This window comes from Genypterus blacodes, unplaced genomic scaffold (assembly GCF_046128005.1).
Source record: "Genypterus blacodes isolate CSIRO-AG114 ecotype Tasmania unplaced genomic scaffold, CSIRO-AGI_Gbla_v1 ptg000029l_1, whole genome shotgun sequence".
In the NCBI taxonomy this organism is placed as follows: Eukaryota; Metazoa; Chordata; class Actinopteri; order Ophidiiformes; family Ophidiidae; genus Genypterus; species Genypterus blacodes.
This window is the reverse complement of record NW_027466842.1, coordinates 295,864-308,337: the sequence shown is the minus strand read 5'-3', so window position 1 is coordinate 308,337 and position 12,474 is coordinate 295,864. Positions and strand designations below refer to the sequence as shown.

Genomic DNA, 12,474 nt, shown 5'->3' with positions numbered 1-12,474 from the left:
ATTCAACATGTCAGGGTTTTTTTTTATATTTTACAGCGGCCAGGTCAGGCCAGCAGGGAAACCAGCAGAGTGTCCCGTCACGTCCGAGCCCAAACAAATAGATGGACGTGAGTTATTGCAGGATGGCTGGCAAACCAGGAGGAATTAAACAAACGGGGGAGTCTGGCGGAAAATACATGTGGAAGGGAACTCAGATATAGAAAAACACCCGCAAAGATACTTTCACTCCGTGTCCAGGATGATTAAATCTATTTTTCCACTCCAGACGAATCGCGTCAAATGGGACGTGTCCTCCAAAATCATTATTTCAGACAGAGTGGATGTGTTTCTGCACAATAGACAGTTTGCTTTCAGTGTTTACTTTACTGATGCTTATTGACGCGCGCGCGCACACACACGCACGCACACGCACACGTCATTATATAAATTCATGAATGCATAAGACAAGGGTAAATAATAACTGTAGTCCCTGTTAGTGTCCAGTAGATGTAGACAGTAGACAGAGCGGGAGAACGTTTTTCTGACTTCTGACTCTGTTCTGAGGCTTGAAATTTTTGGGAAGTTAGAGGAAGAGGATGGAAGGTTATTGAAGTGAAAAACAGCAAAATCTGCAGATTAGTTTTCAAATATTTTGTGATGAAGTATGTATATTACACTGGATGGCATGAGAAGAGCGCGCACACACACACACACACACACAGACACAGACACACACACACACACACACACACACACAACCACACAGTATTGGAGTATTGATTGAGCAGTACGCTGTTATTGCAGCTGGCTTGCAGGCCGGTTAACACAAAATTTTACCACTTTTGAGCTCTCACTCTCACTCTCACTCTCACTCTCTCTCTCACTCTTACTGCCACTATCAAACTCACTCTCATTCTGGACGTTTAAACTGGTGTGGCGGGCGTGTTTGTCTCATGCCCTGATCTAAGTTCTAATGACGTCCACAGCACTCTGGTCCTGCAGCCCTCCCCCCCCTCCCCCCTCACCCGACTGTCCACACTGGCCCACTTTCATGCCGTGACTGTCACCCTCTCTGTCCTATCTGTTCCGTTGATGGCTCTGTCTGTAATTAGCTCTCTCACTCAACTGCGCACCACCCCACAGCTACATTCTCTCTCTCTGTCTGTCTCCCTCCCTCTCTCTCTCTCTCTCTCTCTCTCTCTCTCTCTCTCTCTCTCTCTCTCTCTCTCTCTCTCTCTCTCTCTCTCTGTCACTCTCTCCCTGACTCTCTGTCTCAGGGGAGATAGCGTTGTTGTGTTTGTTGTTTTAAGCCAGTTTTGGTCCCACCACTCTCAGGAGAGAAGAGTCGAGTCAGTTATGGCCCGCTGACAGGGGGCTGTACGGTACTGCCCACTCCAGGGACCAGCCGATGGGATTATCACACTCTTTCTTTTCCCCTCCCCTCATTCTTTCTCACTTTTTCCCCCCTGGAAGAGTTACTTTGCTCAGTCTGCTGATCCAGCATCACAAGGAATAAGCTCTGTTCCAGACGCACAAGCTCCGTATCAACGCTGATGGAGCAGACGGAGTGATGGACAGAGACTATCTTGGGCCTGTTGTCCAGGGATTCAAGAATCCAAGCCTGCTGTTTCCTATTTAGGAATATAGGGAGAGAGGAGAAAAAAAAGAGAAGAAGAGAGGAGAAACATTTCTCTTGGCTTATCTGTGCTGAGCTGAATGGAGAGCGATTGGGGAGTCGGTCCCAGATGAGCTCGGACAGCTGACACTATCCTCAATTTCCCTTGATTTGATCCGGCCCAATACTTTGGCTGTCAGCGAAACGATTTGCTAACTCACTCTGTCATCTAACAGCCACACACACACAGAGACACACAGACACACACACATTGCTTTCCACAAAAAACAAATGGACATATCCTTAACACTCAAAGCTGAAATTCTAGTTTGATGCACATTGATTGGTCGATTCTGCAGAGTTGGAAGCGATAAGCATGTTTATCTTAAAAAAATGTAAAGTGGGACTGAACAGGCCCTGACGTATGTTTGCAGACCAGTGACTTACTTTTTGCAAATGCTGTTCCTGCCGGTCACATCTGATGAGACTCCTGTGTTTGGCTGTTTTGCATTGTGACCATTGGGTTTTGCATTCTTGGAACTGATCGCACTCACCGCACCGTCCTCTGTAAGGGATCTGCTTCCAGGTGCCACAGAGGCTCTACGGGAATCCGACAGCTTTGTTCCTGATTTACGACAGCATGGGGATGTCATCCGGACGGCAGAAGTTCACAGAGAAGTCGCGTTGGGTTCTGCTGGCCTCGCCTCCAGGGGATGTGACTTTGATGCTTTTCTGAAATCCAGCAAAACACTTTTTTTGAACCCCGGCGACAAAATGATGAACAAAGACTCTCGCTTTTCAAGGAAGATGCACGGCAACTTCTCCACCCGCAGGCACTCGTGCATTGGGTATGTATCCTAAAAAAATGACAACGTACAGTGAATGCACCACTACGCTGTGCAACAAGGGCTTATACTGTAGATGTTGGGACATAATCCATGTGTTCCTGAGTGAGTGACTTAATGCCGCTGCTCTGTCAGTGTGTTTACAGTGGTGTTGTGTTGTGTTGACATGACGGTCCTATGTGGTTTACTCTGGCTGGGCTTCTGCGCATCTGTTGTGCAGGCGTCACATTCCGAGTGGCAGTTACGTGTCTTTGATCTGTGGCTTTCTGGAATCTAAGATGTTTGACACAGAGTTTTTGCCTGATGATTCCGTGTTTGTGTAGCTGCGGCGTGTGTTGTTGGTGTTGCTGGGTGTTGTGGTTGAATGGCCCAGAGGGCCACGGTGGATCGATGCCCCCTGACCACTGATGACACCAGAGCCAATCAGAGGCATCGGTGTTGGGAATAGCGTGGTCTTGGTGTGTTTGGGTCTGAAAGTGTTTTCTCGGAGTACTGCACAGGCAAGGTTTTGCGATTTTGTCCCCAAGCAAACTAAATGTGTAAGTTTAAAAGACTGTGAATAGGTTTCTGTGTCTGAACTTGATACAAATGTTCTATCACCGTGCTGCATTCAGGGACATTCAACTACTGAAACCCCAGCAGCCTACAATAAGTTTATAGAGCACAACAAACTAAATCCTGCAACAATGCACTTGGACATGCACACAGCACACACAGCCAGCACATGAAAGCACACACACACACACACACAGCAACTGTCATTTGATATGTAAATCAGAAAGATGTCAGAAAAAAAGGATCTCTCTCTTCTTTTTGGAATTAGCATTGGAAGTGTATGTGTGTGCGCGGCGCGTGTGTGTGCGTGCGTGTGTGTGTCCTGCACTCTGGGCATGAGGCATGTGCTTCGCGAGTGTTCTTGCTCCTCCAGCTGTGTGTGTTTTTGGATCATATGAGGAGATCAAAGCATGAGATTGTGGACCACAGAGGCAAACACACAACAGGCTCCTTTTCTTTTTTCTTTTTTTTTTACCTGATTTGTACTTCCAACGTCGTCAAACAGCAACATCAAAGTCAGATCACAGTTAGTGCTTCAATTATCACTATGACGATAGTGAACATGTGGTCATTAATGAGGCATTTCATAATCGCTTTAATTGTATTGGCATGATATGGGACATTTGGTTGTGGTTGTGGGGGATTTTCTTTCTTTCTTTCTTTCTTTCTTTCTTTCTCTTTCCAACCGAGGTCTAATCTTCTTTTACCATGATGACACTTTTCAGCATTAGTACAATTTAAAACTAATACTTATATTTAATTAAAAATTTAATATGTCTGACTTTTACTGTCAATCTTAATTCAACTTGTATTGGTTTTTTATTGTGCTATTCCTACTTGACTGTTGCGTGACTATGTCTTGTTTCAGGAGTGTTAGTGTGAGGGATCTTTCTTTCATTTTTCCTATAACAACTCTTATAAGTGTAATTCAGATAAGGACATTATTAAGTGCATTTTACTTTGTAATGTAAAATCAACCCAATGTGCTGTGACATCATTTACATCAGAATGGAAAGACAATTTTGTCAAGTCAAGTCAGTTTTATTTGTATAGTTCAATATCACATACCACGTCTCAGAGGGCTTTACAGACCCACAAGATCAGGAAGAAGCTCTACTAGGAGGACGAGGAAAAACTCCAGAGAAAACTTTACTGTATAAGGAAAAAAGGGAGAAACCTCAGGAGAGGCAGTTCCATGAGAGATTCCCTCTCCACGAATGGCTGAGTGTGCAATAGAAACTTCCAGTGGGATTATACAGAGGTAGAAAAAAAAGCATGCAGGGCAAAACACACATAAGTCATGCATTGAGAAATAGCAGATTTTTGTGAAAATGTTTGAATAATTGTTTTAGATTTCTTTCTAACAATGTATTTTGAACAAAGACTGGAGTTCGCCACCATCTCTTTCTATAACACACACACACACACACACACACACACACACACACACACACACACACCCTCTGAGACAAAGCAGTCTCTAACAATCCAGATGTGTCCATCAACAACAGAGACAGCTCTTATCCTCTGTTCTGTACTAATGGTACCAGGGAACGATTCATCCTACCCTGTACAACACTCCCACTCACACACACACACACTCATACAAACACACACTCCTGGTCCCCCTCCAAGCAATACTTTATATGGTGGCGGTAGCAGTGTGGGACCTTTGAACACACACGCACACACACACACACTGAGCTGCACAGGAGATGGGAGTTTCTCCTCAGCATCACGAGAGATGAGAGAGCTGATGCCGTATAAGTTGACAGCTTGTGTAGTTGCTGCGACAGTTGGGGAAGACGCCTTTATCCGATCAACCGCACGCTGAAATGGAGAGTGATGGAAAAAGACAGAGGGAAGGAAGAGAGAGAGAGGGAGAGAGAGAGAGAGAGAGAAAGAGAGAGTAGACACAATTGGAAGCCAAGTGAGAAAAAGATAATGAGGACAAAGAGGAGAAAGGCACAGACAAGAGGGCGGTGAAGGAGCGATAGAGAGACGTGGGAAGAGATAGAACCGCTTTTAGAGCTGGGATGATGAGCGGAGTTATGGGCGTGAGAGGAGACTAAAAAGAGATTAGTGAAGGAGGCAGGAGGGAAGAGAGGCAGGTAGTGAGAGAGACGGAGACGAAAACAGAAAGAAACAGAAAAAGTGTCAACTGAGGCCTCCCACCCAAAGGGCAACAGTGTCAATGTCAGAGGTCCCAATATAGCACAAACACACGGCCACACACACACACACACAATTGTCAATAGGGCCTGTGTGGCTGCTGCGTGCGTCACTGCTGTACTCCATATTTTCAGCATGACTGATTTCCCTGATCGCCTCCAGAGTCTCATCGATCTCTGAAGCAGCAGCAGGGACAGGGACAGGGACACACTCACTGTTCACACTGAGCAGATCTGCTTGCACACCCAAGTGGGCTGAAAAGGCGTCTGAGAGACAACGTAAACAATAATGACAGTTTTATGGGCCACAACTGTGAAATGATTTCCTTTCGCTAATGTACACGAAACAGAGCAGATTTGTAATTTGTCTAAGTGTTTGGTTGAAAGTGGAAACAAAAGGGGTTCTGGGTTTGAAGCTCTGTTCCTCCATCATCTAACTGCTCCTGCCAGTGCGGTGACCAAGGCGCTCGGCTGCAGAGCGAAAGTCGATGTCTGTGTGTCGCTGCGGGAAGAAACAATTTTCTGATATTTCTCTGATTCTGATATTTGATTAATAATATATATATTTAAAGTATTTTGTAACCTGAAGCACTGAGGTAATTGTGTTAAAATGTCCCTATAGGAATATGCAGCATCTCCTAAGAAGCAGGGTCATAAATGTCATCATCAGTGTCAAAATGACTGTTCCCCTTTATCACCACTAGAGGGAGGAAGTGTCTCAGTAATGTGAGCAGACGCCCGGTAAAAGAGTTTAGATGTTGAAAACAAAGCACAGTTCTTGTTTTGTTTGATGACAAATTAATTTATTAGGGTTAAAGTGGTTGACTTGTTTGTGTTAGAGTTGTGGTAATAAGATTCAAGAGATGTGCTTGAAGGTAAATGAGATTAATTACAGTAATGCATCAGATATACATACAAATTACGTACAATAATGGAACTAATGGGATCATAGTGTTTCCAGCGGTCACTGAACATCAGCAAATAGGGCTTCAAACATGCAACTAGGGTCCATATGTACCTTAGATCTTGCTGATTCAGCGTAAAACTGCTTTGAGATACTTTTAGGTCTGAAGTAAGATGAAGTCCATGATGTTGTATTCCTGACAAATCTTCTGTCAACATCTGATTTCAAGGTAGTATCCTGAACAAAATCCTTAGATCGGCAAAAAAGAAGTGACAATAGAGGCCTAATTCAACAGCCTGGTTGATGGAGGTATGCATCCTCTGTGTAAACTTGTGTAATTTGTATTTCTGACTTGTGCAATGTACTTCTGCTTTAGTGTTGTTTATCTCAGTAGATCAGTTGGTCTTTCTCTCTCCGTGTAGAGACAATCCTACTAGACCTGGGTAATGACTAATAACCTCATAATCTCATCATCATCAGTGCTGCTGAGGCTCCGATAGACGCCGCGCACAACTATGCACTGTTACGTAAGCGCGCTACGTGCACAAACATGCTGCTACGTATAGCGTACACACACACAGTGGGTCAAGGGGGGATAATCAGAGCTCCCTGCATTTTTCCACAGGCAGTGACGTAGGTGTTGTGTCAGAATGTTTCATGGGCCTCATTATTCCTGTATGTGTGTGTGTGTGTGCGTGCGCGCGCTCTCCCCTGTGTGCCCCGGCGTCCCCGTACGTGCGCACGCATTAGCGATCTCCCATATGCTCCTGCGTCTGCGATTATGTGTGTGAGCTGGCATGTGTGCGTACGAGAGTCTGTCATCCGCTCCAATCCCCAGGTCGGACCCCCCCCCCCCCCTTGCCCCCACCTCCAGACCCCGCCGTCATGCTAACAGATGGCAGGATAATGAATCATGAGGCGTCACACCGATAGTCTTTACTACGGTACACGCTGTAACAAGATGGCTGACATCACACACTTAAATATAGGCCCCACAGCCACACGGTGACACCTGCTTTGTTGTGTACACAGTGTTTTTAGAAGACACAGGCGTCATGAAGGAATGTGTTTGAGTTTGCTTTTCTCTCGTTATGCGGTGTTAAAGGTGGAGGTGCGAATACCTGCCTGGAGTTTCAGTTACTATTCAGGGGAATAGAGGGAATCCTACTTTCCTTGTTGGTTCCTCCTCTAACTATCAATCAAAACAAAACCCTAGCTTAACTTAATAGCATCTTATTTCCTGTGTAATACTTTGAAAGTCTATAACTGTTTCAGTGGAATCTCAAAGTCTATGTGTCACTTTACACCAAGAAGCTAGCAGTTACAGTATTTGCAAACTAGACCTCCAAACTCTTTCTTCTCTAGTCGCCCTCTGTCTCGCAGCATAAAGTACAAAGATCTAAGGAACGTTTTTGTCTTAAACGTGCCAATTTATTGAGATTACAAGGCAACCATGGACACACACCACCTTGTAGAATGGGCTTCCTGCGATAAACTTAACGACGACGTCTAAATGATGGAGATGAATCCGCCCGAGCTCGTTTCACAAACAAACCACAGGCAAGACGATTCCCCTCTGACAGGCAGCCGCTCCTCTGACACAGCGCCTCTATCAGACGCTGGAACAGGTTGTTATCCTGGAACGCTCCTCTTCACTGGAGCCAACGCATGATGTCATGAGGCCCCCTTTTGCAAATAACGCTTTATTAAGGCCCCACAACTGAGAACACACAGCGTTTTTTTGCCAGGATTTATGATGCTGCTTTATGAGGTTTAGAGATTACCTGCTGCCGCTGGTGTTCCAGAGCTTTCAGAGCGTGACTGTCTCAAGACGAGATGAGGAGATACAGAGCAGAAGTCGGCATAAGCGTCTGCCTTTCTTCAAACAGCGGTGACGCAGATCGTTCTGTAACGCTGCCAATAAGTGTGTCTGTGTGTGTGTGTGTGTGTGTGAGTGAGAGAGAGAGACAGATAGAGAGAGAGAGAGAGAGAAGATTTCATGCATAGAACTCATTTTGTTGTTTCTACTTGGCGTAAAACCTTCATGGCAGTTCAGTCAGAGTGTGAGAGTCTGCAAGTGTGTGTGCATGTTCTTCTTTTACAATGTGCTAAGTCACACGTTAAGCTCTTCATCGTTTCCCCTCATTTTTATAGAATAATGTAGAAGGAAGTTCTTGTTGGACATCGTCAAAGTCGCAAAACTTGAAAAGCATGGGCGCGTCAGGTATGATGCAGCCGGCCAATCAGAACAGAGCAGGCATTTCCAAGAAGAGCACCTGTTTTCCCCTCACTATGCACAGTGGTGCCCCAGAAACGGATAGAGCGTGTCTTTTTTTTTAACTCATTAAAGGTGAATTCCAGCACAGAATTCAGTGTAAAACTCCAATTCAACAACTTTTTATCTTTCCAACTCAACTGGATAATAAATCATCAGTGAGCGCCGTCGCTTCAGTCCAGAGTGAAGAAGCAGAGCATTCCTACATCAGGATCGTGTTCATCCACACTTGAAATTCTTCCGTTTTGCAGGTCACAAGACCCCCCCCTGTCAGATCACATGCCGCCGGTTGAACAGCATTGTGGGAAAATGCGCCTGTAGCCTCCAACTCCAACTCACTCTGAACATACTTACCTTCTGACTCATCACTCTATACCTAACTCTCTTGGAGATGTTTTACTACTATTCTATTTGTGTGTGTGTGTGTGTGTGTGTGTGTGTGTGTGTGTGTGTGTGTGTTTACATGTGAATTGTGTAACATTAGAGCAGCCTCATTACCCAGTCTGACTGTATTATTCTACGGGGATGACAAACACATAAATCTTCAATCTTCCATCTTGGAGTACAGAACATTCCACGTTCCATTCCATAATGCAGTAAATATTTATCTTGCATTCGTTTGTGATCAGAGTTTCTGTCCTTAAATGCAGCAGAGACTCAGAATTCATTCTATAGCCTGACTGGATGTAGAAACTACTGTAGCTTTCTATAAAGTCCTAACAGTGGTAACAGTAGATCTATTTCCTTTCTGGTTATTATTGGCCTTTTTACGCTGTGTCTCTTCACATGTCTTCACATAAATGGCTGTTTTTCCTGACCAGTATAGACACTGAACGTTTCATATGATATTAAAGGATTATATTAAAAGCTCTGAGTGGGCGCCGGGGGGCGATCACATCCCATCTGTGTGCTGTACGTCGCGAGAAACCTAAATATGCGGTCGGAAAAAATGAAACCACAATCTGCAAAAACATACTAGGAGCCGTTTCCCCGTATGTAATCATAACAGTATCGTGTGTGTGGATAATGGAGCGGTGGTGCTTGATGTATCTGAGACTTCCCCTCGCCTGGTTCCTATTAGAGAGATACCTGCCGACTCCATTTCTGCCTTTTCTTTTCCGTTCTCGCCCCTCTGTTCTCTCGTCTTGTCCGGCATTTATGAATTCCACAGTGATGAGGCGAAGCTATTGATTGATTTGCCAGTTAAATCCGACCTAGCATCGGCCTTGAACCTCGTGTCCATGTAAGGAGATGTGTTTTGTACGTCGGACCAAGCTGGACGCAAAGTAGTAGTAGTTCCATGTGACATAGCTGAAACCGACCCATTTGTTTTGGGCCGTTTGGCAACAAAGAAGCAGCCAGAAAGTACAACCCTGATAATGCGACGAGGCTTTGACACATACATGTTCTGCCCCGGTCCAACATCCAGCGCTCCCTCTAATCTGCCTCTGGGAACCAAGCCTGTGTAGATTCTGGCTCCGGCCTTATTTTGCTGATCTCTTGTCAAATATTTCCTGTTTAAGGTCTCAAATGGAGCATACAGGAGGTCAAACAGCTCAGGTTTCATATTTACTTTTCACATTTCATGCTCTTCAAAAATACACTGCCCCTGGCCCGAGTGACCCCGCATGCCTGCGCCCTAAGCTTGTGCGTGATTGTTTACGTGTGTGTGTGTTTGTGTGTGTGTGCACGTGTGTGTGTGTGTATGTCTGTACGCAAGCCGAGTTCCCGAGTTCCAGGAGCTACTTACTATAATACCCTATCATACTCATCCTGTCATCAATCCCGTTACCTAACAAAGACAAGACAGACTTATAACACACACATGCCATCTGGAAAGGATAAATGGCACTGTCTTCAATGGGAGACTGTGTTTTTTTGAGAATTCTGTGTGTGTATGTGTGTGTGTCAGGCAGATGTACCTCATAGAACAGGAAGGGGTTAAAAATGGGTCTAATGCTGGAACTTATCCCGCCCCCCTCCTACTCAGCTCTGACCTCACTCAAGAACTTGTTCCCCATTTGACACACACACACTCACACACACACACACACACACACACACACACACACACACACACTGGCACTTGCTCAGTCACATGCCGACACACACTCCCGCACACGCTCAGTTGCTCACACACGCACACGCTCACACTTGCACAGTGTGTGTATGTGTGTGTGTGTGTGTGTAGCGCTCGGTCACTCCCAACACAGACCAGGAGCATGAGAGCAAGTTTGACCAGAGAGGAAAGGTCTCTGTTTACTCTGTGATTAAGGTGTAGCAGCCAGAGAGGGGGGAGAGAGCAGGAAGCAGGGAGGGAGGGAGAGAAAGAGAGAGAGAGAGAGACAGAGAGAGAGAGAGACTGAAGAAGAGCAAGAGAGAGAGAGGGAGGGTGCAGACAGACAGAAAGGGAAAGGGGGAGAGAGGAGCCACATTTAGACGTGAAGCAAAGACAAGATGTACACGAGGGACCGATGATTGGAGTCTTGCAGAGTGTGATGAAAAGCTTCTTCTCCAGCCTGCGAGGCAGACAGACGGGCAGCAGGGAGCGCGCACCCAGGAGCGCACCCATCCAGCCCAAATCACCTTAAGACAAGAGAGAGACACACACAGAGAGAGAACCCCCGATATTCTCCCCTCAGAAAGGGGGAGGCATGGACCGCGCTCCCGCCGTCACTCCGGCTCCGCGCTGGAGCCCCGGGTCCTAGATGCGGCGTCCACACTCCCGGTGAGAGGGAATGAGAACTCCGAGGAAGCCGTGGAGAGCCAGACAGCTCGACAGGCTGAGACAGACGAGGAAGCAGGCGGCCAGGTTGCACGGTGATGATAGCGGCCGCACGCTGAGGAGAGCCAGCGAGAGAGGAAGAGCGGAGGAGCGGCAGAGGAGAGGAGGAGGAGGAGGAGGGTGAGGAGTTCACAAAAGAGAGGGTTGAGGGCTGAAAGGGAGATGAGTGTGCCGACCAACTGCGGCTTCTGCGTGTCGGTGGAGCGGAGTGTCACTATGCGGAGTGGGAACATATGGGGATCACCGTGCGCTGTCAACAGGCCTATTGACATCATACAGAAACGCAGGCGGTAATTAAGAGCCCTCTCATTTACTCTCAGCCTTTATTTCCTCCACTCTTTCTCTTGTCTGTCTGTGTTTCTTCACCACGCACACACTCTCTCACACACACGCACACACACGCCGTACAGATCACGGTGACACAGTGTATGAAAGTGTCTGTAAGCTCTCCCTAAGCTGGAGTGACTCGTGGCTCGTAACGTGTGAAAACAAGCGGACTAGAGTCTCCCACAAAGTTTGGACACCAAGTATAAACAAAGATTAAGCAATATTAGGGTTGTGCATGACACCCTGGATCTCTCTACCACTCTCTCTTTCTCTACCTCACATACACACACATACACACACACACACACACACACATATACACAAAGCAGTTACACATTTAGATATGTTTTGATTATTCTCTGACAGTGTTTTGTGAAGTTTAAAGTGTGATAATGACCCGAAAGGAGTTCATTTATTGATTATACACAGAATTCTCTTTTTAAGGTGACAATGTGATTTTTAAAATGAACTTAAAAATAATTTTTGTTTTCAAATCTTTCCAAAAAATGTGCACAAATACTGAATTTGTAGAGGAAATGGATGCAGAAATTCATGATTTGTAGATGGCAAAGATGACAAAACTGCAGAAAAAGAGCTCAAACTTTAGACCAAATGCAGTGAATTGAATTTGTGACTTATTAATGCAGTTTGTGTGTTTGCAGTTGTAACGCCAACTTGACATCTCTCAGTGTTCCTAACTTTATTTTGGTTGTAGTTTGTCCAGACGGGTTTGACTCCAAACACAGCAGTCAACACTCTTGTGTAACGGCTCTGGAGTCGGTTCCCAGACTTTCTATTGTTTTGGAGAGAGGAAACATCTCTATTTGACATCAATGTGACTGTCTCATGTCTGCGTGTCGAGCTGTTCAGCCTCTTTTATCAGCTGCAACATTCCTCTGCCTTATCAGCTGCTTTTTTGGATCACAACCACATTTCCCAAAATAATTTTCCGTCATATTTCCTTCCAAACCCGCGCTGTGTTGTCTTCTCTTTTGTTAGACTGGGCTCTATTCCAGAA

At 45.6% G+C, this 12,474-nt stretch overlaps 1 protein-coding gene across 6 annotated transcripts in view; it reads left to right on the top strand.

Moving 5' to 3' along the window:
* Positions 1–12,474, top strand: part of pde4ca (phosphodiesterase 4C, cAMP-specific a) — a 42,196-nt gene that overhangs the window by 7,457 nt on the left and 22,265 nt on the right. The window contains exon 1 of one of the 6 annotated variants that reach the window (XM_076145037.1): positions 1,101–2,442. The exons of 4 other annotated variants lie outside the window; for them this stretch is intronic. In XM_076145037.1, coding sequence (XP_076001152.1) covers positions 2,369–2,442 — 74 coding nt within the window. In that variant the 5' untranslated portion in view covers positions 1,101–2,368. Of the gene's footprint in view, positions 1–1,100; positions 2,443–8,458; positions 11,420–12,474 lie in introns of those variants that run through there. One more of the 6 variants, XM_076145036.1, reaches the window with a different exon arrangement.